The 27,344-nt window shown below is 39.5% G+C and overlaps 1 protein-coding gene and 1 non-coding gene across 3 annotated transcripts; both read right to left on the bottom strand.

Moving 5' to 3' along the window:
• LOC118843501 (major histocompatibility complex class I-related gene protein-like) lies at positions 1-26,168 on the bottom strand. 2 transcript variants are annotated; one of them, XM_036751157.1, is made up of 6 exons: positions 25,997-26,168; positions 10,586-10,846; positions 8,635-8,901; positions 4,293-4,571; positions 3,980-4,096; positions 1-382 (listed from the first exon to the last, which is right to left on the bottom strand). In XM_036751157.1, exons 1-6 carry the CDS (start codon positions 26,079-26,081, stop codon positions 309-311), a joined length of 1,083 nt encoding a protein of 360 aa, XP_036607052.1. In that variant the 5' UTR covers positions 26,082-26,168; the 3' UTR covers positions 1-308. The 2 variants fall into 2 exon arrangements, with proteins under 2 accessions (XP_036607052.1, XP_036607053.1); XM_036751158.1 differs by lacking the exon at positions 3,980-4,096.
• On the bottom strand, positions 1,504-1,668 carry LOC118845225. Its single transcript, XR_005010085.1, has one exon. It is a non-coding gene; the product is annotated as a U1 spliceosomal RNA (small nuclear RNA).
• Positions 26,169-27,344: the final 1,176 nt, after the last annotated feature.

The following is a 27,344-nucleotide window of genomic DNA, read 5'->3' on the forward strand; positions in this document are numbered from 1 at the left end:
TTACACTCAAGCATTCGATTGTTCCTTACATTTTCCATCACTTTTAAACTTAACTACTTGTGACCTGGGTCACATTCTTCCAATTTTCAAAGGAAACTGAGGTGGACTGTGTGCTGTGTGTCTTGCATTTAATGGAGGTTCATTGGATGCCCCATTCCAGACCTGTGTCCTACATAGAGAGGCCAGTTAGAGAAAGGATTACAATTATCATTAGGCGTGCAACAGATGACCCCTCTGACAAATATATGGAGGCTGCCATGGAAGATGGCAACTGCCTTGGTGTTAGGGTCGTGGGTTGATGAATCCCTTCACTGAAGATCAATAGCAGGAGAAGCAATAGAAGAAGAAAAACGTTCTTCCAGTTGAGCTTCTGAAGTTGTTCCTGTGAAAAAGATTCCTGGGTTAAGCTCATGCCATGATACCTATGTCCATTTCTTCCTTCCAGTCCTAGTGGAAGAAGTAAAGCAAGGGAATGAAGCCAAGGTTCAGGAAATGGTTACAAAGTAATTTCCCAAGGGCTCTGCTTTGCTCAGCAGCCTTGTGTCTATACCATCTCAGTTCATGCCCCTTTGGCATGCCTGCCCTCTGTAACGCATTCTCAGTTCATGCATAAATCACGAAAGGAAAGTTAGAAAAGACTCTCTGGTTCTCAGCAACCATAAGTGGTCACAGATTCACAGGATTTCAGAATGTGAAGGGACCTTACCATCCATCTAGCCCCATTCATACATGAACAGGGATTCCCTCCATAATTGGCCAGCCAGCCTATGCTTGAAGACTTCTCATGGAAAGAAACCAACTGACTGCCTCCCGAGGCTGCCCTGATCATTGAAGATAACTGTGATTGTCTGAAAATTTGGCCTTATATCATGCCTAAATTCACCTCCTTGAAGCCTGTACATATTGTTCCTAGTTCTATAGAAGTCTGTTTCCTCTCTTTCTTCTTGATGTACCTGGTGACTCAGTAGATAAAGCATTAGGCTTGAAATCAGGAAGCCCTAAGTTCAAAGCCACTATCAGATACTTAGTAGCTGTGTGACCTTAGGCAAGTCATTTAACCTCTGGCTGCCTCGGTTTCCTTAACTATCAAATGGGGAACACAATAGTACCTACTTCACCCTCACAGTATTGTGATAAGGATCAATTGAGACGATATTTGTAAAGTGGCTTAGCACAATGTCTGGAGCAGAGTAGGTACATAATAGATGCATTCTCCCTTTCCTTCCTCCTCTCTTTTCCACATGATAACTCCTGAAGGCATCTACCATTTTTCTGCCATCTCCTTGACTCACCCACTCATATCATGGGTCCTTCAGGTTTAACACAAAGGGTTCCTTCAACCCATCCTCCTACTGGAAATCCTTCAGATCCTTTGTCCCTCCTGGAATGTTCCCAGAACCAAATAGAAGACTCCAGGTGGGATCTAATGGAGGCCAGATAAGAGCAGGATGGTCCCCTTCTTATTCCCCTTTGATTAATCTTTATTTTATTTTTCTCAGACACACAGGGAGATGGCAAAGAAAAAGACCATTACTACAAATTGTGCAGTCAAGTTTTCAGACATGTGGGGAACTGGCAGGGGCCATCCCAGCTGCCTTAGGATGGCTGAGCCTCCCCCTGGGATAAACCACCTTCATCATCACATTGTCTCTCCTGCCAGCTAAGTGTCCATGTCTGTTTTATTGCAACTGAATGTCTCATTTGAATCCTGGGGGCCATAGTGCACTCATCTGAGCTTTCCAGTCCACCAGAATGCTCCAATCTTTTCCAGATGAGCTGTTTGCTGCTGCCTCTGATGCTTCCTCTTCCTCCTCCTCCTCCTTTTCCTTGTACATTTTAATGGAATCTGCACTCACAGCTATACAGAGCCAGCTTGTTCTTTCCATTTTCTTTTCGATTTAAAACTGTTTAATGACATTTATGCAACTCCATGTGTATAAATACTTTTACCATCCTTGGTCAAGTAGAGATGGGAAAGAGGAGGATTATTCAGAGGTTCATGTTATTATTTTCCTCATGTTACAATCAAGGAAAGTGAGGCTGAGAGTAGTTAAGTGGGAAGAAGGGAATGAGCATTTATACAGTGCCTACTGCATGCCAGGCACTGTGCTAAGCAAATATCATCTCGATTGATCCCCACAACAACTCCACAGGGTAGGTGCTGTTATGTCCCCATTTTGCAGCTGAGGAAACTGAGGCATATCGAGGATAAATGACTTTGCCTGGGTCACTGAGACAGTAGGCATCTGTGGATACATTTGAACTCAAGTCTTCCTGACACCAGGACTGATGTTTCTTTTTTAAGAATGACAGGAGCAGAGAAGTTTATGAAAAATGAAACTGGTGGTGTAGGAAATGCCATAGACCTGGATTTCACAACACATTCAAGAAAGACCTCTCTAGTCTTTCAAGGCAAGATGTAGAGCTGTGCCTTTTATGATTGGCTAAGGTTAGAACCAGTTGAAGCCTGGACCCAAAGTCTGATGACTGGTGGATCAGAGACAACATGCGGTGGGGCATGTGTGCAGTGGTATGGGGAACGAGCCATAACTCCTCTCTGCTCAGTATTTCAATTAATGACTTGCATGAAGTCAGAGAATGTTTCTCAAATCTGAAAGATGAAAGAAATATGGGAGGGATAATTACACTAGAGATTATAGTCAGGAGTCATAAAGTGGGCAACAGGAAAGAACAATAGACAAAAGTCAGTGAATTAAATTTTAAAATGAAAAATATAAAGTCCTATAGTGGGGTAGGGGCTATAGCTAGACAATAGTTTGTGTAAAAACAAACTGATGGTTTTAGTGCAGATTAAACTCCATGAGAGTCAACAGTGTGACCTGGCAGCCACAAAGCTCAAGGGACCTTATTACGTAGGAATAGAGACACGACATGCTGAATGAGGGCAGCAGCAGCTCTGACGAACTCTGTCCTGGAGAGAGCACAACGGGACTGTTGTGTTCCCTGGAGATGCTGTATGTCAGGAAGGAAAAGAAACAGGAGCATGTGCAGAGCTAAGTGAGGAGAATGATGAGAGGACTAGAAACTACTCCATACAAGCATAGTTCAAAGGAAGTTTGGCTATGACCACCATCAAAGTTTCTGAATTTCTTCTACGCAAAAGAGGAATTAAAATTATTCTACCTGATACCTGAGGAAGGAAGTAGGAGTGATGACTGTAAGGTAAGTAGAGAAACATTCTGCCTCCATGTCGGAAACAGTAAACTTCATAATCTGAACTGTCCAAAAGTCAAGAGGTAGTGACTTTGGTCGGTCTTTGTAACTAATGTATCGGTTACTTTTGCTGAGCCATCACCCCCTCCTTTGTAATTACTTAATAAAAGGGATGGATTTTTAGGAAAAAGTGGAGGATGAATAAAGTGGGAAATATAGTTGATGTAGAACCAAAATATAGATAGAGGGTCTGTTTTTGTGATTTTACTGGTGAAGGAATGCCCGGGCTGACTTGTCTACAAAGAGCCTTTATTAAAAGCTTGCTATGTGTCAGACACTCTGCTAAACAGAGATAAGAAAACTGTCTCTATACCCATGGAAGTCAGCGTCTTCTCTGAAACTTGGAGTACTAGAGGGTAGCCTAGGGTGTGGAGAGGTTAAGTGACTTGCCCAGGAACAAATAAGCAGTTTGTGTCAGAGGTTGGACTTCACCCCAGGTCTTCATCCACTAAGCCATACTTCCTTTCCAATAAATAAGTATATCAATAAAAATATTTCTTAAGATTGTGACTTCCACATCACTTGAAGTCTTCAATCCAAGGATATATGATCATTTGTTGGGAATGTTAGGGAAATTATGTCCTTATAAGGTGTAGATTAGGTGGTATTCAAGGTACCTTCCTGCTCTGAGATTTTGTGTTTTGGGGATTCTTTGCACAAAGTACACAATTATTAACATCAACCTGACAATAACACTTTGTTTTATTCTTTTGTGTTCTCTTGTTTGCATTCCTTTCCTTCTCACCTGCCTTTCTCCTTGTCCATTTGGGGAAGACCACAAAACAGCTAATCATCAGGATGGCTGCTAGAAGGACGCTCAGAGCAACGGCCCACAGATTCCACTTGGAGGGCTTCTCAGGGACTACAGAAGGAGAAGAGCCAGCAAATTAAGGGGAGTGGGAGAGTGAGATTTCTCCATGATGCAATGAAGAGAATGTCCAGTGGGAACTTTGCCTTTGGACCCCTTACCAAGGAGGGATAGATGTGGGCAGGAATTTACAGAATCCCATGGCTTGGCCTTCTGGGTATAGGCCCTCTAACTTGGCTGAGACACTCACCAGGGTACACAGCTGGTGTCTCCAGCTGACTGTGATCTACCACACAAGCATAACCTGTCCCTGTGTCTTCTGGCTGGATCTCCAGGGAGATTCGGAGGTAGAAGGTGTCATCAGAATTAGGCAGGGTGCCGCTGGAGTTCTCTTTCCCCCATATAGCACCATCACTCCCCTTCTTCCAGTGCAGCAGGATGGATGGTGGGTAGAAGCCTGTGGCTGTACAGGAGTATCTGATAGTGCCATTGGGAAAATCTTGGCGCGACACATAGACGTCTGGTGGTACTGAAGGCAGAAGACAAGAAAGACGCAAGACATCATGCCCAAAGTTACTTAGGATCCATTGGCCCCCTTAGCTCCCTCCCTTACTCCCTATGGCCAACCCTCAGATCTTACCTTCCTCCAACAGTGTCTCTCTGTGCCACGCCATAGTGCCTAGAGCCCTGATCTGTACACAGCACGAGCCCATTTTTACTTATGGTTTTGGCTGTTTGTGTTATGCTATGTTGTCATCTTGATTGCTTATGAAGGTGAGCTAGTAAAACCTGGAATGGAATGCCCGGGGAGAGAGGAGGTTTCCCCTCATTAAAGTCCTCAGACAAAGATGTGACAGCTACCTATCCGGTTTATTTTCTTTTTGACATTAGTTTTTTTATTTTCTGACATTTCAATATTATATTAATAAAGTAAAGTGCTTAAACATATCACGATAATTTATTTTGTCACATTATGTAACAGAGATAATAAACAGTAACTTTACTCCTTTGTTGGCTTAAAATGCAGTCATTTTCTTATATAGATGTTATGATACTATTTTTGAAAGTTTAGCTTCTTTTTATTTTTACATACCTATCCATATTTTAATGTTTTATTGATATATTTTGTTTGCACATGATAGACATTTATAGATTACTCCCACTCTGTGAGAGGTCTCTTATAGCCAAACAAAACACTTCAGTAAAACAGTGACATTGTCCTCGAGTACCTGAAAGAATTCACATTTGCAGCACCCCCACCTCTCTTTTTTAAATTAACAGAAGCTTATTTAATATCTCTCCCCCATTTGGCCTATTAAAAAAGAAAAGAAAAACACATTCCTTATAGCAAACATATATAGTCAGGCAAAACAAATTCCCTCGGTGACTATATACAAATGCACACGCACACACACACGCGCACACACACACACACACACACAGACACACACACACATACAAACATACATGTCCCATTCCACACCTAATAGGTCTCATCGCATCAGGTTTTGTGAAGGAATGTGTATTGGGCATATATTAGGAGACTGGCTTTTTCACATACAGATAATGTTCTTACCAACTTGGAAATCCTGTGATTCTCTATTTCCACACAAGCAGGAAACATCTAAACCAACTGCAAGTGCTGATAAGATGTTCGGACCACAATCTTCTTTAATATTTTAATACTTCAGTTACATAAGAATGACTATACAATAATAATCATATTTATAGTATTAACAACACCAATAATAACAGATAACATTTAGAGTACTTTCTCTGTGCCTGGCCCTGTGCTAAGCACTTTACATATATTATCTTATTTGAGCCCCAGAACAACACTGAGAGCTACAATTATGCCCATTTTAGAGACAAAGAAAATAAGGCAAACACAGGTCAAGTGATTTTCCCTGCGGCATGTGGCTTGTAAGTCTCTGAGAATGAATGCAAACTCTTCCTGATTCCAGACCCAGTGGTCTATCCGTGACACCACCTAAGTGCCCAATCTAGCAGCCATAATCTTGGACTCTCCATTGAATTTTAAACATAATATTGTCTTCACAATATTCTGGGGTTCAAAGAATTCCTTGCAGTAACCCAATAATGATTCTATCAGAGCTTACGTAGGCTGGGCCATTCTCAAACTATGTGTTTCAAGCTTCCCCTGCTTGGTAGGACAAGGCAAAATTGAGTTGCTCTGTACCATATTGTATCACCAGTTCCCCTCCTGTGGTACAAGGACCCCAAGAAACCTTCTCTATGGGACTTATTGTATTCCATGATTTGCTACAATGACTCAGACCACAACACTATGAGGTCCCATGATGCAGTGGCAAGAGCTCAACTGGTAATTCATGAGAAATCCTGGATCTGATCTTTACTTCCCTTGTGAGTTTAAGCGAGTCCTTAACATCTCTGGGACTAGATTTCCTCAGCTGTAAAGTGAGAGGATTGGACTAAATTCATGATCACATTTTATAGATGAGGAATCTAAGGACCAGAGAAACTGGACGATAGATCTAGAATTCAATGTTATGTTCTTTCCACTACAGATTTTTTCTGCAGACACAATAAACATGTATGACTTTTCACATCAATGTAACAGTGTTCTCAAGAAAGGTAATATCCATTCACAAGCACCAATGACTTCACAGGAACATTCTGATATCATGCTTCAAAGAATAATGGGAATAAATAATGACATCAGGGAAACATACAAATGGGAAGAATGATGGTCTGGTCCATAGAAAGTGGGAGAAGCCACAGTTAACTGGCCAAAGTCCTCCATTTGTAACCCTTCAATGTCAGGACAAAGAAAGGAATGAAAACGTTTGTGACAACTTTTCATTAGAGACCTCATTTCCAGGACATAGATGGAATTGACTCTATTTTATAGCAATAAGAGCCAGTTCACAGTTGATAAATTATCCCAGGCAGTTGTCACAGGAAGACGGTCTATCTATAACCACATGAACAAAATTTCCAAAAACTTAATAATGAGAGAAAAGCAAATTGCAACAATTCTGACATTCTATCTCACACCCATCAGATTGGCAAACATGACAAAGAAGATGGCAAATGGTGGAGGGGTTGTGGTGAAATGGTTGGTGCACCTGCTTTCCATTCTGGAAAGCGATTGGGACTTATGTACAAAAGGTTACTAAAGAAGGAGTGCCCTTTGACACAACTATAACACCCTGTGGTCCTACACCTGTAGAGAATAAAGAAAGAGGAAAGCGATCTGATAGGTGCGAAAATACTTGGAGAAGCTCTTTCTGTAGTGGCCAAACGGTGGGAACTGAAGGGTACCCATCGATTGGGGGGTGACTGAACAAAGTTGTATATGAATGTGTTGAAATATTATGGTGCTGAAAGAAATGAGGAAAATAGACAATTTCAGAAATATAGAAGCACTTGAATGAACTGACGGAAAACAAAGTAAGCTAAAGCGCACAAACAATCTATACTGTAACATCAGTTTCATAAAAAACACTTTTGAATGAACACTTTAAAAATGAAGGTTTTGGGGGACAGCTAGGTGGCGCAGTGAGTAGAGCACTGGCCCTGGAGTCAGGAGGACCTGAGTTCAAATTCAGCCTCAGACACTTGGCACACTTACTATCTGTGTGACCTTGGGCAAGTCACTTAACCCCAATTGTCTTCCCTTCTCCCCTCCCAAAAACAAAATGAAGGCTTTTAAAAGCTGAAAAAGAATGAAAGGAGCAGAACTGGGAGAATAATTTATCAATCCACAGGACTGACAATAAAGCTTGCTATCAACATCCTGACAAACAGGGAACAGATTCAGGGTCCAGATGAGATTAATTTTTTAACACAGCCAACAAGAGAATTAGTTTTGTTTGAATATGTGTATTTCCTAGGAGGAGTTTGTTTTTCTTTTTTCCAACCTTGGCAAGGGATGAGAGAAAAAGAAATGTATTTCTTTTCATTAAAAAAATAAAACTCTAGTTAAAAAAGGAGGAAAAGCCAAGTAAAACAAATGTCATATTACCCACCAAGACCAAAACTTTTCAGTCCTCTGAAAACACATTTGTGTTAATTAACAATTCAAATATTAATTTTAAAAAGTAAAATCAAGGAAGTACCATCTCATAGGGGGCAGACTTCCTGTGGCAAACTTATGGAAGGATGGAGACAAGAATAGCTCAGGATGGCAATAGTGGAAAAAACATGATCTGCATCATTGGAGGTGAAATCCATATGGAGAGGACCACAGATGCATTTGAATATTTGAATATTTTTCCAATGAAGGCCTGCTATTAGCACAACTACAATCTGTGGAATGTGGAAGTTCACAAAACCAAAATAAAGGATAATCCTTATACTCAAAAAAATTGGAGTGGGGACACTGCTTTAAATAACCTGCAGTGGGCTCCATACCATGCTGAGACATCAGAGTAGAACTTCTATCACCTGAATAAATGAAGATGATTCCTCACATTTCTACTATGTATATTATTGTATTATTAGAGAAAGTTGCACCCTAGGTCTTCCGCCTCCTAATTCCAGTGTTCCGGCTACTACATAATACGATGTAAGATATGGCTTGCTAAAGGATGGGGAAATGTACTCACAATTCTCTTTCATGCTTGAATTCCGAAGTATTTTCTGCATGGCTCCAACACAGTATCTCTTATTGTAAAATTTTCTCACTTCTGTCCAGAAAGGACTTTCCGCAATGAATTTGAAGCTATGAGCCCTAGGGTTCAAGACCACCCATTGTCCATCTAGCCCTTCTATCTGGATCAAATCTTCTCCATCCAAGCCATACTTCGCAAGGCTGCTCAACTGGATATCTCCATCTAATTCACAATCAAAACGAATCTGCAATGTGTGATTCCCTGGAGGGAGAAAAAGCATGGGATAACCCAGAAGAAAATTGGGTATGGAGAAATTGATGGAGAGAAACTCTGTTGTAGGTCCCAGAGTAAAAATGTATTTGTTTTATGAACTTTAGGGGTGATCTATACGTGAGGCAGAAATATTCAGGTGTCCATGAGGATTCTCTAAGCCCAGGAAGAATCCTAGCAAAGATAAGAAGGGGAGATATTAAAGGACAGAGAGTACAGTTCAACCTTTTATATGTACTCCTACTTAGGATTTCCTGTTGTATTTTTCTGAATTCACCTGTGGTCTTTTCTGTTATATATAGACCCTGGAATAAGCACATTTCTGTGGCTTAGAATGAGTAGTTATGGGAGATAGAGAAGATAAAAGAGAGTACAAATTGGGAGCAGGTGGGGAGGAAGAAGAAAAGGTGGAGGTGGGAGAAGAGGAGGAAGAGGAAGAAGAAGAGGAAGAAGAAAAAGAAAAGCTATGGGGAGCCAGGGATCACGTCGGGCTGATCACTGAATTCAGGGCCCAAGAAAGGTTGCATCTTGAGTTCAAACACAATGATTAAAGAAACTTGAGAAGGAATAAAAGGTGAAAACTCTGAGGGTATAGAGGAAGTCCCTCTGAATTGATTTCAGTGGAGGATCTGATATCTTAGGAAACTGATGTGGTCCAGTAAGCCCTAAGCCCAGGACTGGATCCTTCACAGCCCTTTCCCTACAGCGGGGCCGTCCAACCCTAGGCCATCCCAGGGCTTGGCTTCATTTACTAAAGCATTAATTAAAAATCTAATATGCAGTCCATGCAAATTACCACTCTATCTCTTCCCTTGTGAAAACTAAAACCTAGAGGCAGGACGCATAAAATCATAAAATCACACAGCAGGCCACATCTTGGATAGCCCTGCCCTGCAGAATGAAGCAACAGTGCTCTGAGCCACTTGAGTGTCATTCTAATGGAGAAGTGTGTTGGCAATCAAAATGGGCTTTTAGCCCTCAGTTCAACCAAGTGCCCTTGAAGAGTTTGGCCTTTGTTTCCTTGATTAGATAGGGAGTTCTTGGTGACCTCCTTGCCTTAGGGGAGGGCCTAGTTTACATGGGTTTGCATGACATGTTTGGGACATCAGAGGTTTTTAGACTACATTGGTTTAAGTCGCCTCTTTGTGACGATTTCAAGTCATGTGGGTGAGTCACATGTGTGACTCACCCTTGACCCTGAAAAAGATATAAAACCAGGGGTTGGCTTTCTCTTTTTTGGAGCTCTGACCCACAAGCAGTGGTGGCATGCATGACTCTGGACCAGCTCTTGTTATGAGTTCCCGGGCTGAACTGAGATGTTGGTAACTATGAATTGTATTTGGTCTGTCTGTCAATGTTTGTAATTTGTTTGTATTTGCTCTGAAGTTCAGAGTGCTGGCTTTTTCCCCTGAGCTAAGTGAATGATATTGTATGCGGACTTAAAGTAAGCCTGTTAACCCCTTAACGTTGCTTTCCTTAGTAAAGCAGATCAAAGGAACCTGGGTTTGCATCATTCTGTGAACTGGATGAAGTTGATTTTACAGCCCCACAGCAGCTGCTAGCCAGATTGTTGAAACAAGAAGGTTCTTGGGGATTGGTCTACCAGGCTTGGTTGATAGGATATGAGTTAGGAGGCGGGAAAGCATGAGTTAAGGGATGTGTTGGACTGACTTACTCTCAATCTTGGTGTCATTTCTTGTCAAGTGATGGATGAAGAATTGGTAACCTCTCTCATGGTCCAGGACCAAATGTTGCATCTCTTCAGTTAAGTTAGCCCCCAAGGCCTCAGAGATCCAGGCTGCCTTCACTGCAAACTGATGGCTTGATTTGTAATAGGAACCCCAGAAAATGTCATCAATGAGGGCGACAGCAATGTGGTCCAAGAGAGCTTGGGAGGTGGCCACGACAGTGAACTTCATTTCATGCTTGTGGCGAGCTGAATGGCAAGATGACAGAGAGGGAAAAGAGGGGTCAGATATGAGGGAGCCTCAGAATCTTCAAGTCTGCTCACGCCCATCCGCCTCCCACTGTTACTGTTCATCATGAACACATGTAATCAGGCTTTGGATAGTGCTCAGATCACATAAAGGCACCTTGTGCCTAGGAGAAGATATCCTGCTTTTCCTTATCACACGAATGAGAGAAGCCCCTTTTGATGGAACGTGTAGCTAGAACAGGCTGTGTTGTCCAAACTGCCAGACTAGGATGGTCTTGCTTTCCTTACTGCACACATTTGCTGCTTAGCATCCGGAGATGGTGAAGGTTAACTCACAGAATGGGCACAATGAACTAATCTGGTGAAGGGGCCCTTCTTTCTCCTTTCAGGCCCAATGGTCCTGCAAAATTGTCTTAGGGTTTCTATTTTTCCTGGACTTCTCATTTTCAGGTACAAGAGCCCAAATTCTCACCTACCAAACTGAACCAAGTCATAATGACCTTGAAGGAAAGATTCCATGTTGGATTCACATCTAGCCAGTCCCAGAATGGAAACCCTGAGAAGCCAGAGTACTTAGGACTATAGTCCAAATTCAGCTTTGGATATGGAACTTGGGACTATGCTATAAAGGAATTGAGTTAAGCTATGAATTTAATCCCTTCCCTCTCCCCAGAATATAAAGTGGTGCAAGGGAGAATTATGCTCCCCATGTTGAGGAGTATGTTTGTCTATTTGTTAGGCCATTGAAGTAAATATTCCTTTGTAATCGTTAGTCTGAATGTTAAGTGGTTAAATAAAACTGGAATGCAGAAAATTCCCACCTACAATTGAGGGAACATTATTGATGGAGGCTGGAGCCAATAGCAGAGAGCCTAGATACCACAAAATACCTTAAGGGTACTAGAGAACCCTGGGAGAGGGTGGAATATAACACATCTGGCTTTCAGGAAGTGGGGCCAAGGTAATCACTGTCATACATATATAAAGTGGGGAATGCTAAACTCTTTCCAGGAAGGCATTCGAGAAAAAGAATACACATACAGTCAACTTTTAAATCAAGACCTATCACAGGACTAAATATTAATGAAGAATCTATATGAAGGGTTCTGAATGCCAAACGGGGAATATTTTATTTGATCCTGGAGGTACTGGGGAGCCAATAGAGTTTATTGACTAAGGGAGTAAAAGGGTCAGATCGGTGCTTTAGGAAAATTAATTTGGCAGCCAAGTGGAAAGGATGAACTGGAATGCAAAGAGACTTGAAGCAGGGGGAGCAACACGCAATAGTCCAGGTGTGAGATGATAAGGGCCTCTACTTGGGGGAGAGGGAGGTAATCTCAAAGGAGAGAAAGGAGCATATACAAGAGATGTTATAAAGGTAAAATCAACAGGACTTGACAATAGTCTTGGGGAGTGAGAGAGACGGAGTTGTTGAAGATGATGTTTAGGTTGTGAGCCTGACTCATCAGATGGAGATGCCCTCGACAGTAGCAGGGATGTTTGGAATGAGGAGCTTGGGGGGTTGTAACAGTAAACAAAGTGAGATTTTTGCTGGATTGAATGTGTGTTGAGTTCTAGCCAATCAGATGTACATGAGTTTTAGCCAAGAATAGACATACATAGCCAACCAGACACTGGCCAGAACTGTATATAAGGAGAGCCTACAGTGTGAGAGAAGCAGACATAGAGAGAGTATTGAAGAGAAGACATCAAGAGAACTGCCACCCTTGAGGGGCAGGAGAAGAAGAACTGCCATCATTGAGGAAGAGAAGAAGAAGAAGAGCTGCCAGCATTGGGGAGGATAAGAAGAAGAAGAGCTGCCATCATTGAGGAGGAGGAAGAAGAAGAAGAAGAAGAAGAAGAAGAAGAAGAAGAAGAAGAAGAAGAAGAAGAAGAAGAAGAAGAAGAAGAATTGAGCTAAGAGCTTAGAGGAAACCTTAAAGCTGGGAAGAACCTCCTAGAGCACAGAAGAGAGCCTCCTATGTCACAGAGGAGATATCCAAGAGAGAAGAGAAGCTGTTAAAGTGAACTGAGCCATTGGCACAAGGCCTCTGGCATTTGGGAGTGAATTGGGATGGTGTTGCTGGTGTCATGTGTTGTTGCCCTGATAGATTTCATTTTCACAGGGATAGAAGATGCAGGCAGGAACCCCTAGATCGTCCTGTTGGGCAGGAGTGGGAAGAGTTTGGCATGGAGCAGTCCCCATGAGCTGACATTTGGAGCAGGAGTGGAGAGCTACCTATGTGTGAGTTCGGTTGAGAGTCGGGAGTGGTCATCCCATAGAGGAAGAGATATGGGACTTGAAAGTCACCATAGGGTCAAGATGAAAAGAGGTCTTTGCCTGGATGCTTGGTAATGATTAAAGATGTGTTGTGCTAGGTAAACCCTATTCTGGGACCCCCTGATTTGGGGATGCAATGATATATATGTGTGTGTATATATATATATATATATATATATATATATATATATATATATATATATATGTGTGTGTGTGTGTGTGTGTGTGTGTGTGTTTGTTGTGTGTGTGTATATATGTGTGTGTATATATGTATATATATATATATACATATATATATATATGTGTATATATATATATATATATACACAATGGAGTCAATGGAGTGTGATGTTCTTACTGTAACCTAGAGGTGAATATGAGATAAATGATATGCTTTGCTTAAGGATGTTACAAGATATATGAATGTTGTGCTTTGCTTTAATTGAACAGTGCTTGGTTACTTTGCTTAAGGATGTTATGTTATGAGATACGTGAATAAATAGAGAGTTCATTATGCTGTGTGATTGGATCCCTGAAATTGTTCACAGCAGTGGTCCTCAGATGTGCTGCCATGATTGGTGATACAAGTGGGAAAGATAACAAGTTCAGCTTTGGACATGTTGAGTTCAGAAGCCTTCTGAACAGCCAGTTGGAGATGTCCAGGAGGCTTTTGGAGATGAGCTACTAGAGGTCAGGAGAAAGGTAAGGGCTTGATGAATAGATCAGAGAATCATCAGCATAGAGATGATCATTGCATCCATGTGAGCTGATGAGATCACCAAGTGAAATAAATGCACATTAATTAATAGACTACATCACTGAGATAGATTGGAATGCCCTTCACTGCCTTTTAAAGAATATCTCATTTCTATTAATCAGGGACTACTCTTGGCCAATGGAGGTCCTAGCAGCCCCAATCAGGATTAGCCTGTGGTATCTACAAATCACTTTCTCTGGGATTCATGGATCTCAGCAAAAATCTGCTCCAGCCCAACTTCTCCCTGGCTTATCTGAGACCCATTCAAGTACATCCCTACTGAGGTCCACTTTGGTTAAACATTAAAGACATCTTTGTGTCAAAAAGTGGTGGTTTACTTGATACAGTTTTGGACCAAGGTAAATGAAGTTTAAAAAAAAAAAACAACCATACCTGTGATGTCAACATCATAGGAACTACCAAAAAGATAGCTCCTGGGGGTCATTCTGGGAAGATGGTGGAGTAGGTCACGAATTTCTAGGTTTTCAAATTTCCTCCACAAACAGAGAGAACACCACCACAAAATGAGCATAAAGCAACAAAAAGGGATAAAGCATTTGTCCTCCTAAGGCAACTTGAGAAAACCACCAGAAGGACAGGACCACAAGGGGCTGAGGTTTGGCCTAAGTGAAGTATAAACACCTCCAGGGAGTTAAATCAACAAATAGCTTCCGGAAGCAGATTAGGCCTCAAGAAATTTCACCTCACAACCTCAAGAACTTTTACATCACAAATTTTTATTTCAGGAATAGCAGATAGCTGAGTAGGGAGAGACTGAAAGACCACCAGCTATTTCCAGAAGTCAGACCTAATGGTGTTGACCAGAAGTGGTTCTGGACTGTGGCTATGAGCAAGGAGGAATGAACACATTCCAGGTGAGTATGGTACCCATATGCAAGGAGCAAGAATATTTTCCAATGTTACTGGGGTCCCAAAATGTGGCTTAGGGGAGGAGAGGAGTGCCTGAGGTTGATCCAAGGAACACAATTCAGAAAATAACAGTAAATAGGCATTGAAGCCTACTCACTACTTGGGATTAAAGCCTGATTACAACAATAAACTGCTAAAAAACAAAACAAAACAAAAATAAAAATGAGTAAGCAAGGAAAAAACCTGACCATTAATAGCTACTATGGTGTAAAAGAAGATCTGGGTTCCTAGTCTGAGGAAGATGGTGAGATTTTTTAAAAAGCCACACCTACTCCCAAAGAATAATGTCAAGTGGTCACAAGGCCAAAAAGTTCTTAGAAGAAAAAAGGGATCAAATCAAATAAGAGAGATCAAAGAAAAATTAGAAAAAAACAATCTAAGAAGAGATAGTTAGCTATGAAAAGATAGTTAACCAATTGGAAAAAGTCCAAAATCTTAAGGAAGAAAATAACTCCTTGAAAACTAGAATTGGACAAGAGAAATTAAATGGCATTATAAGAAACCAAGAAATAATAAAAGAAAATCTGAAAGAACACATAAGAAAAACAAATGATCTGCAGAACAGATCAAGGAGAGATAATGGAAGAATAATAGGACTACCTGAAAGTTATGATCAAAAAAAATCTAAATACAATATTACAAGAAATTATTAAGAAATAATGTCCTGTCTAGAACAAAAGGGTAAACTAGAAATAGAAAAAAAATATTTCATTCATCACCTAAAGAAGATCCCAGGAGGAAAACTTACAGGAATGTCATATTCAAGTTTCAAAACTCTCAGGTTAAGGAGAAATTATGGCAAGCAACAAGAAAAAAACATTTTAAATACTGCAGAGAGATAATCAAGATTTCATAAAACTTAGAAGCTTCTACACTAAAACACTGTAGGTCTTGGAAGATTATATTTCAAAGAGCAAATAAGTTGGAGTTGTAACCAGGAATTACTTATACAGCAAAGTTGAGTATAACCCTGAATGGAAATTTGACGAACTGAAAGACTTTCAGGTATTTGTGACAAAAACATTGGAATGCAATGGAAAATTTTATATAAAACATCAAAAAGAAAAATAAAGAAATCATTAAAGACCAATTATAAGGCACTCATTAAGGCCAAACTGTTTACTTCTTATATATGAAAATGTAATCAGTGTTCTTAAAATTGTCATCATTACTATGGTAGTTTGAAAGAAAGGTTGGGGCTGAGTTGTGTATGATGGGGTGATTCTAAAAAACAAAATTGGGTAAGCAAAGGTAAAATGAAGCAATTATCTCATTAAATGGGGTGTGACAGGAAGAACTGATACATAATATGCAAGTGGGGGTGGAGGGCTGGTAATCTTAGATTTTTACTCTCTTTGGATCTGGATTGAACTAACGTACATCTAGAGGAATGTAGACATCTTCTGGACTTACAGAGAGGTGTGAGGACTGGGGGACAAGGTGGAGTAGGGACTTCCAGAAGGATGTGTAGTTTAAGGTTTAGGAGAGTAGGGGAGAAGATAAGGAAGGGACTATTAGAGGGTTGGGTAGAATAGGGAAAGGTGGGTAATGGGAGAAGATAAGGTGACAGAGATACTGTGAAAAGAGGCTGAGGACAATAATGAGCAAAAATAAGATGGAGGGCAATTCACAAATAGTAATTATAACTTGGAATGTGAATGTGATGAACCCAGCCATAAAATGAAATGGATAGCAGAATGGATTAAAAATCAGAATCCAACAATATATTGTTTACAAGAAACACATTTAGGAGTGAGAGATACACACAGAGTTAAAGTGGAAGGTTGGAGTAGAACTTATTATGCTTCAGCTGATGCAAAAAAAGGCAATCATGATCTCACACAAAGTTATGGCTAAAATAGATTTAATTAAAGGAGGTAGCTAAATGTAATTACTTTAATTGAATTTAATTAAATGTAATATAATTTAGTTTAATTTAAAGAGGTAATTAAAACAGGGTAATTTCAATAAGAGGTACCATAGAAAATAAAGCAGTGTCAATACTGAACCTATATTCACTAAATACTATGGCATTCAAATTTTTAAAAGAAAAGCTAGATGAATTATAGGTGGAGATAGATGATAGTAGTACTATAATAATGGGGGACTTTAATCTTCCCTGCTTGGAACTAAATAAATCTAACCAAAAATAAATAAGAAAAAATGTCAAGAAAGTGTGTAGAATTTTAGATAAGCTAAATGTGATTGATATTGTCAACCTCCAGAGTTTGGTCTAAGAAAGACAAACAGAAATACGTCATATGCGTGCTTTTATACATCTCAAGCTGGTGGCATCCATGTGGAACTGAGCTCACAAAACGGTTAGGTCAAGAAGCTTTTAAAGCCATAGTTACAAGGAAGTGCCCCTAACTCAGGATGTCTGGCCAACATCACATTTTCCATAAAGTGAGGAAGTATCCCTGACTCACGATGTCTATGCAAGTTTAATCCTGTGCTGTGGTTGCTGACACAGCAGGAGGATTCCAGGTTCACTCAGAGAACATCTCAGAGGATTGTTGGTATGGGTATGTCAGTCCAGAAGGACTCAAATCATACTCTTTGGCCAATCCAGGTTTTTTCTTCAGGTGATAAGGGGTTCAAAGCCCAAAGGGTTATTAAACTACCTATGCCCTTTGACCCAGCAATACTACTACTTGGTCTATTTCCGAAGATAATTAAGGGAAAAGGAAAAGAACCTATATGTTCTAAAATGTTTATAGCAGCTCTCTTTGTGGTGGCAAAGAACTGGAAATTGTAGGGATGCCCATCAGTTGGGGAATGGCTGAACAAGTAGTGGTACATGCTTGTGATGGAATATTATTTTGCCATAAGAAATGATGATTTCAGTGATTTTGGAAAAACAAAGAAAGACCTGCATGAAGTAACGAAGACTGAAGTGAGCAGAACCAAGAGAACATTGTATACAGTAACAACAATATTTTTAAGAATGACATAAAGCGAATAAGTTATTTTGACTATTATAAATACCCAGATTAACTATAAGGGACACATGAAGAAAGATACTATCGGCATCCAGAGAAAGAAATGATAAATAGGAAAATGTATAGAACTGTTTTACATATATATATATATATATATATACATACATATATTCCTACTTGTGTCTAGTGGTGACTATCTCTTGGGTGGGGTGAGGGTGACAGAAGAAAAGAAACAAATTTATGTGATAATTTTTTTGTATATTTGAAAGGAATAGCAAGTTGTCCATCATAGATTTGCAGTTTTGTGTACATCTTTTCTATTGCATTATGTTATGGAAATATTTGTTTTATTCCATAAATTTTAAAAAGAAGATATTGCAGTTAAATGTATAAAATCAAAAAAGAAAAGAATACACCTTTGTCTCAGAAGTTCATGGTACCTTTAGAAAGATAGATCATACATTATGCTTTAAAATTTAATAGTTAAAATCTGAAAAGCAGAAATATTAAAAGTATCCTTTTCATATCACAATGCAATAAAATTATATTCAATAAGGCACTGTGGAAACATAGATTAAAAACTAATTAGAGAATTAAACACCCAATTTCAAAGAATGAGTGGTAAAGAACAAATCATAGAAACTCTAATTTCATTGAAGAGAATGACAATGATGAGACAATGTATCAAAACCTATGGGATTCAGCAAAAGCAATGATCAGAGGAAAAATTATATCTTTAAATTCTTACATCAATAAAATAGAGAAAGAGTTAACCAATGAACTAGTTATGCTATTTTAAAAACTACAAAAAGAACAAACTACAAATCTCCAATTAAACAGTAAATTGGAAATCCTAAAAATTAGAAGTGAAATTAATAAAATCTAGTGTAAAAAATTGAAATAATCAATAAAACTAAGAGTTGATTTTATGAAAAAACCAATAGAATGGACAAACCACTAGCTAATTTGATTTTTAAAAAGAGAAGAAAATCAAATCATTATTATTAAAATTGAAAACTGTGAATATACCATTAATGAAGATGAAATCAAAGCAATTACAATGCATTAGTATAGCCTCATTTTCCCCTCCCCACCTCTTTATTCAGGCTCTCTGAGGGGTGGCTTTGGTTCTTCCTCCTCACCTCTTCTGGTATGATGGCCTGAACAGCTCCCATCCTGCCCTTCTTCCCCAAGCATGAGTGAAGTCCATGTGGAGAGATCTTCGAAATTTAAGCACATTTAAAAAAAGATATATGGACTTACAGGAGCCAAGATGGCAGAGTAAGCAGTAGGTTGCTATCACTCTCCCTTTCTGTCCTCTTAAAAAAAAACAGAAAATAGCACCCCAGGAAAAATCCTGAAACAGTGAAGGCAGCAGGAAGATGGGGTGGAACGTTCTCTTAGCCCAGGAAATTTGGAGGATCAGCAAGAAAGGTTCATTTCACCAAGGTAAAAAGGCAGTGCATTCCAGGACAGCAAGCCCCATCTCAGCAAGCCAGTGGGAAATCCTGAGCCCCGGGGTGATGGAGCAGGCAAATGCCAGTATCAAGACCACCATAAGCCTTAACATAGCCAGGAGAACCAGCAGACTCCAGCTCAGAGAACCACCACACGCACAGGCACAGACCCAGGTGGTCAGGCATCCTGCAATTCAGTGCAGTCCCAGGTGGGTAAGTATCCTCCAGCAGCTGGACCTCCTTGTGTTCTGGTGCAGCCCTGGGCAAGCAAGCATCCTCCAGCAGCAGACCTCTGATAGCTTCAGTGCAATCCCAGGTGAGTAGGCATCCTCCAGCAGCTGGACCTCCACATGCTTCAGCACAGTCCAGAGTAAGCAGGCTTCCTCCAGCAGCCAGACCTGCCCCTGCTTCAGTGCAGCCCCAGGGAAATTCAGAAAGACCCCACCTGGCCTCAGCACATGCCACACATTACCACTAGGACCCCAGCTCCATATCAGGTAAGCTGCCAGACCCCTAGAACCCCCAGCTGCCAGCGCCTGAGGCCCTAGCACAGAAAGCAATCTTGGTTTCCAGGACAAGAAGCTTGGGATAGTGGCCCCTATGCTCCAGCAGGAGAGTTCAACTTTAAAAGCCAATAAATAGGCAAACATCATGAGCAAGAAGCAGAAAATAACACTGACCATAGAAAATTATTACGATGACAGAGAAGATCAAAACACAAACTCAAAAGAGAACAACATTGTCAATATGCCTACATATGAAACCTCAAAGGGAAATATGAATTGATCCCAAGCCCAAAAAGCCTTCTTGCAAGAGCTCAGGAAGGATTTTAAAAGTCAAATAAGAGAAGTAGAAGAAAAATTGGGGAAAGGAATGAAAGGTATGCAAGAGAGAGTAAAAAGCTTGAAAAGGGAAGGACAAAAATTGACTGAAGAAAACAACTCCTTAAAAAAATACAATTGGCCAAATGAAAAAGGAGGTTCAAAAATCCATTAAAGAGAAGAACTCCATTAAAAGTAGAATTGGCCAAATAAAAAAGAAGGTATAAAAGCTAACTGAAGAAAACAATTCGTTAAAAAATTAGAATTGGGCAAGCGGAAGCAAATGACTCTATGATACACCAAGAATTATTCAAACAAAACCAAAAGAATGAAAAAATAGAAGAAAACGTAAAATAACCCATTGGACAATCAACTGACCTTGAAAATATATCCAGGAGAGATAATTTAAGAATTACTGGTCTACATGAAAGCCATGATCAAAAAAAGAGCCTGGACAGCATCTTTCAAGAAATTATCAAGGAAAACTGCCCTGAAGTTTTAGAATGAGAGGGTAACATAGTCATTGAAAGAATCCACTGATCACCTCCTGAAAGAGATGCTAAAATGAAAACACCAAAAATGTTGTAGCCAAATTCCAAAATTATCAGGTCAAGAAGAATATACTGCAAGCAGCCAGAAATAAACAATTTAAATATCATGGAACCACAGTCAGGATAATGCAGAACCTTGCAACTTCTACATTAAAGGTCAGAGGGCTTGGAATATGATATTCCAGGAGGTAAAGGGGCTTGGATTACAACTAAGGATCAACTACCCAGCAAAATCGAGCATAATCTTTCAGAAGAGATAGACATTCAGTGAAATAGCGGTCTTAAAAACCTTCCTGATGAAAAGACCAGAGTGCAACAGCAAATTTGATCTTCAAATACGGGACTCAAGAGAGGCATTAAAAGGTAAACAGGAAAGAAAAAAAAAACATGTTATTCAACAAGGGCAAACTGTTTACATCACTACATGGGAAGATAAAAGGAGGAGAAAGAAAAGGGTAAATTATATCACTTGAAGACGCACAAAGACCTGTTACAGTAGAGGGAAAGAAAGAAGGGAGGTGAATGTTGTTTGAACCTTACTCTCATCAGATTTGGCTAAAGAGGGAATAATATACACACTCACTTAGGTATAGAAATCTATCTTACCCTATAGGAGGTAGGAGGGAAAAGGGGAAAGAAAAGGGTGGGGTGGATAGAACAGAGGGAAGAATGGTGGGAAGAAGTAGCAAGGGAAAGTAGAAAGAAAAGAGATGGGGGCTGATAGAAGGGAAGGTATACTGAAAGAGAAGGTGCTCAGAAGCAAAACACTTGTGAGAAGGGAAGAGAAAAAGAAGCTAGAAAAGCATAAATAGGAGGGAAAATGGGATGGAGAGAAACACACTGTTAGTAATCATAAATATGAATGTGAATAGTATGAACTCCCCCATAAAAGAGAAGCAGATAGCATGATGGATTAAAAATCATAATCCTACAATATGCTGTTTGCAAGAAACACATTTAAAGCACAGAGTAAAGGTAAAAGGCTGGAGCAAAATGTATTATGCTTAAGCTGAAGTAAAAAAAAAAATAGCAGGGGTAGCAATCTTAATCTCAGACAAAGCAAAACCAAATTTAATTAAAGGTGATAAGGAAGGAGACTACATCCTGCTAAAAGGTACCATAAACAACGAAGTAATATCATTACTAAACATGTATGCACCAAATGGTATAGCATCCAGATTCTTAGAGGAGAGGTTGCATGAGTTACAGGAAGAAATAGACAGCAAAATTATACTAATGAGGGACCTCAATCTCCCCTCTCACAACTAGATAAATCTAACCACAAACTAAACAAGAAAGAAATTAAGGAGATGAATAGAATTTTAGAAAAGTTAGATGTGGTAGACTTCTGGAGAAAATTAAATGAGGATAGAAAGGAATGTACTGTTTTCCCAGTGGTATATGGTACCTACACAAAAACTGACAACGTACTAGGGCATATAAACCTCACCATCCAGTGCATAAAGGCAGAAATAGTCAATGTGTCTTTTTCAGATCATGATGCAATAAAAATTATATGTGATAAAGGGCCATGGAAAGATAGACTAAATATTAATTGGAAACTAAATAATTTTAATCCTAAAGAATGAATGGGTCAAACAACAAATCATAGAAACAATCAATAACTTCATCCAAGAGAATGACAATAATGACACAACATTCCAACTTACAGGTTGCAGCCAAAGCAGTTCTTAGGGGAAATTTGATATCTCTAAATGCTTACATGAATAAAATAGAGAAAAAAGAGATCAACGAATTGGGTGTGCAACTTGAAAAAAAGTAGAAAAAGAACAAATTAAAAATTCCCCAACTAAATATCAAATTAGAAATTCTGAAAATCAAAAAAGAGATTAATAAAATTGAAATAAAGAAAAGTATTAAACTAATAAATAAAACTAAGATCTGATTTTATGAAAAAAATAATAAAGTAGATAAACCTTTGGTTAATATGATTTTTAAAAGAAAACCAAAATGCAAAAGAAAAAAAGAAAAACAAAAATGAAAAGAGTGAATTCACAACCAATGAATAGGAAGTTAAAATAATACTTAGTACCCATATTCCCCAACTGCATGTCAATAAATCTGACCATCTTAGTGAAATAGACTTATGCTAACAAAAATATAAATTTCCCAGATTAACAGAAGAGGAAACAAAATCCTTAAATAACTCCATTTCAGAAAAAGAGATTTAACAAGCCATCAATGAACTCCCTAAGAAAAAATTTCCAGGGCTGTAGCAACAATCTGCTAGCAGCTACTGTGGCTGTGTAAAACCAATAACAACCAGCACACAGAAGGCCACTAACACAGGTTCTTTGATCTGCTTTACTAAGGAAAGTAACTTTAAGGGGTTAACAATCTCACTTTAATCCAATATACAAATATCGTTCACATAGCTCAGGAGGAAAAGTCAGCAACCTGAACTTCAGATCAAATACAAATAGAAATTACAAACATCAACAGACAGACCTTGTCTGATTCAAGTCACCATTCATAGTTGCCAGGGAATTACCAACATCTATCTGGGTTACAAAGCCAGGGAGCAGTTACAGTTTGCCCAGAGCCTCAACACTCCTTCCATGAGTGTGCCCCAAAAGTCAACGGCCAACCTTGGATCTTATATACCCATCTCAGAGCCCTGGGGCACTTGATTACCTCAGTGCTGAAAAACACTCAAACAAAGAGTAGTGAAAAATCCTATTTAGGGTGTGGGAAAGTTAATCCCTAGTACCATCACATACAAGTCAATGACCCATGATTATCTTAGTGCTTAAACATTCCAAGACAAGATCCCACTTTATCTGCCCCATTCAAACAAAGGCAAGAATCATTAAAGGAACCAAAGGGAAGAACAGCAAAAAGCACTGCCCTGATTACCAATACAAGGGCCAGAAGGATTCACAAGTGAATTCTATCAAACATTTAAAGAACAATTAATTCCAATACCATATAAACTATTTGGAAAAACAGGCAAAGAAGTAGTCCTACCAAATTCTTTCTATGATACAAACAGGTGCTGATACCTAAACTGGAAAGAGCCAAAATAGAGAAAGAAAATTATAGATCAATTTCCCTAATGAATATAGATGCAAAGATTTTAAATAAAATATTAGCAAAAAAGATTACAGCAACTTATCAGGAATGCAGAGCTAGTTTGATATTAGGAAATCTGTCAGCATAATTGATCATATGAGTAACAAAACTAACAGAAACCATATGATTATCTCAATAGATGCAGAAAAAGCTTTTGATAAAATACAATACCCATTCCTAATTAAAAAAAACCACTAGAGAGCATAGGAATAAATGGACTCTTCCTTAAAATGATTAGTAGCATCTATCTAAAACCATCAGCAAGAGTGACATGTAATGAGGATAAGCAAGAAGTATTTCCAACATGATTGGGGTAAAACAAGGATGCCCATTCTCACCACTGTTATCCAATATAGCACTAGAAATGTTAGATTTAGGAATAAGAGAAGAAAAAAATGAAGGAATTAGAATAGGCAAAGAAGAAACAAGGCTATCATTCTTTGCAGATGACATGATGATACACTCAGAGAATCCTAGAGAATCAGGCAAAAAAACTACCTGAAATAATATACAAATTTAGCAAAGCTGAAGGATATAAAATTAACCCACATAAATCATCAGCATTTCTATATATTACTAACAAAGTCCCACAGCAAGAGATAGAAAGAGATATTCCATTTAAAGTTACCGTAGACATTATAAAATATTTGGGAATCTACCTGCCAAGACAAACCCAGAAACTGTATGAACGCAATTACAAAACACTTTTCACACAAATAAAGTCAGATCTAAATAATTACAAAAACATCAGTTGCTCATGGGTACGCCGAGCTAATATAATAAAAATGACAATTCAACTTAATTTAGTTAGTGCTATGCCAAACTACCAAAAATTATTTTATAGAGCTAGAAAAAATAATAATAAAATTCATCTAGAAGAACAAAAGGTCCAGAGTATCAAGAGAATCAATGAAAAGAAATGCAAGGGGACAGCTTTGTGGTGCAGTGAATAGAGTACTGGCCCTGGAGTCAGGAGGACCTGAGTTCACTTGACACTTACGAGCTGTGTGACTTTGGGCAAGTCACTTAACCCCAATTGCCTCCCCTCCCCCTCAAAAACAAAAGAAAGAAAGAAATGCAAGGGAAAGTGGCCTAGCCATATCAGATCTTAAATTGTATTATAAAGCAGCAATCATCAAAACTACTTGGTACCAGCTAAAAAACAGTGGTAGATCAGGGGGATAGGTTAGGCACATAGGACACAGTAATCTACTGTGTAGTAGTAGTAGAGTAATCTACTCAAAGACCCCAGCTTCTGTGATAAGAACTCATTATTTAACAATAGCTGCTGGGGGAACTGGAAAACAGTACGGCAGAAACTGTTCATAGGTCAGCATCTTACACTGCATACTGAAATAAAGTCAAAGTGGGTACATGTTTTAGATATAAAGGCTGATACTAAAGCTGATACTGGGAGAGCAAGGAATAGTTTACCTATCAGATCTATGGAGAAGAGAAGAATTTATGACCAAACAAGAGATAGAAAACATTATGAAATGCAAAATGGTAATTTTGATTACAGTAAATTTAAAAGGTTTTGCACAAATAAGCCAATGCAACCAAGACTGGATGGGAAGCAGAAATCTGGGAAACAATTTTTACAACCAGAGTCTCCAATACAGGCCTCATTTCTCAAATATATAGAGAACTGAGTCGAATTTTTAAAAATACAAGTCATTCCCCAATTGTTAAATGGTCAAAGGATATGAACAGGCAGTTTTCAGATGAAGAAATTAAGCTATCTATAGTCATATAAAAGTGCTCTATATCACTATTGAATATAGAAATGCAAATTAAACAACTCTGAGGTGGCACATCACACCTATCAAATTAGCTAACATGACAGAAGAAGAAAATGATAAACGTTGGAGGTATGGGAAAATTGGGAAACTAATGCATTGTGGGTGGAGTTGTGAACTGATCCAACCATTCTGGAGAGCAATTTGGAACTATATGAGCAAAGGGCTATAAAACTGTGCATACTCTTTGACCCAGCAATACCACTTCTAGATGTATATTCCAAAGAGATCATAAAAAATGGAGAAAGGAGCCATATGCTCTAAGCTATTTCCTTGCTTCTCTCTCCCATATATTTCCTCTGTCTATATTATCTCCCCGTAGGACTAGGAGTCCCTTGAGGTCATGATCAAGGTCTCCTCTATCAGACTGGTAGTTTCCAGAGGGTTGATGACAGACAGAGTCTATCCCACAGTAGGTCAGGGAATGAGGTCATGAACTGTGTCTCTCACAGCAGACAAAGCCTTCCATGTCAAACGCAGGACTCTACATTCCTCTCCCCTAATTTGGCCAGAACTCACCTGTCTGGATCTCCCTCAGAGCAAACAGCACCAGAATAAGTAGCCAGATTGAGAATGACCCTCTCCCCCTCTTCCAGTTCACCATTCTGCTCTGTATGCAACAGTTTAGAGTCCTCAGAATCACCCCACTTAGGAGAACTACTAGTCCATAGCCCCCTCAGCCTAATGGTTTTTATGTAGAAAAAGAAGCCCCTTTATATTCAAGCCCTTCCTTGATTTAGTATTGGCTCTGCCAAGACCCTGCCCTCCTATCACTGCCAGAGAGGACATCTGTCACCAGGCAGAACCTGCCCCTCACTGGCAGGGGTAAAAGTGGAAGTGAAATGGAGCCTGTGGTGAGAGCAGGAAACCCATCACTTTCTGGCATTGTTGGGGAGCTGCAAAGTGGGGCCTGAGTGCCATGGGCACAACTGGCACTTGTAACTGTTGGTTGAATTAAAAATATGTTAGATGTTATAAGGGAAATAGAATCATCCTAGAGTCTGGCTGAGTTCAAATCCTGCCTTGGATACTCCATAGCAAGTCCCTTACCTCCCTGTCTGTTTCCCTATCTGCAGAATGTGGGTAATAATTGCACCTCCACAAAGTAGTATTGTTAAAATAAGTTAACACGTGTGAAGTGCTTTGCAAATCTTAAATCCTGTATTAGTTGGAGTGTTATTTTTGATCAGAGAGATTCACCTTCATGGGGTTAGTCCACAGTCAAGGGGGAGAGATGGTCCTGTCCTCAGAGAGTCCCTGTTCTAATGGGGAAACATAGTGCCTACCCTCCGTGGTCCTTTGGAATAGGAAGAGAGGCAAAGAATCTGCTTTCCCAAACCCCCAAATCTGAGGCGCCAAACAGGTGTTGCCCTTAGGGAGTCCTCAGGCTGAAAGCACCAACATCACTGATAAATATTGCTTTCAACGCCACTTCTCGGCTCCCTGGGTTCATTTCCAAAATTGAATCACACGTGCCAGCTGTGGCCTCACTGTGAGTCTAGCTTCTCCTCTCACAGGTGTCCCATCCTGCCTCACCCCTGTGCTTGAGCCCAAGTGCCCTCTGGTCTTGGATAAGGTGGTTTGGGGCTCACCGCTGGGTATCACTCACCACAATTTAAGTCATTCCTGGAGCTATACTTCTGCCACCAAATTTTCCCTTGTATCTCTACTCCCCTTCTTTACAATTGCCTCCCACTCTCTCCCTGCATTTCATGCCGACAGCTGAAACCCAGCTCAATAAACATTAAGTAAGCACCAATCATGATCAAGGCACTGTACTCTCCTTTGAGAATTCAAAGACACAAAATGAGACCATCCCTCCTTTCAAGGATTTTACCTAATTGCTGAGGGCAAATAATACAGAAGA

This window comes from Trichosurus vulpecula, chromosome 3, assembly GCF_011100635.1.
Source record: "Trichosurus vulpecula isolate mTriVul1 chromosome 3, mTriVul1.pri, whole genome shotgun sequence".
NCBI lineage: Eukaryota > Metazoa > Chordata > Mammalia > Diprotodontia > Phalangeridae > Trichosurus > Trichosurus vulpecula.

Excerpts from the sequence above, each read along its gene's own strand:
- LOC118843501 (XM_036751157.1), bottom strand. The coding sequence starts at position 26,081 with ATGGTGAACTGGAAGAGGGGGAGAGGGTCATTCTCAATCTGGCTACTT. Across the intron at positions 4,097-4,292 it reads GACACCAGCTGTGTACCCTG|TCCCTGAGAAGCCCTCCAAG; the intron begins GTGAGTGTCTCA and ends CTCCTTCTGTAG. Across the intron at positions 383-3,979 it reads ATGGACAAGGAGAAAGGCAG|GAACAACTTCAGAAGCTCAA; the intron begins GTGAGAAGGAAA and ends TCTTTTTCACAG.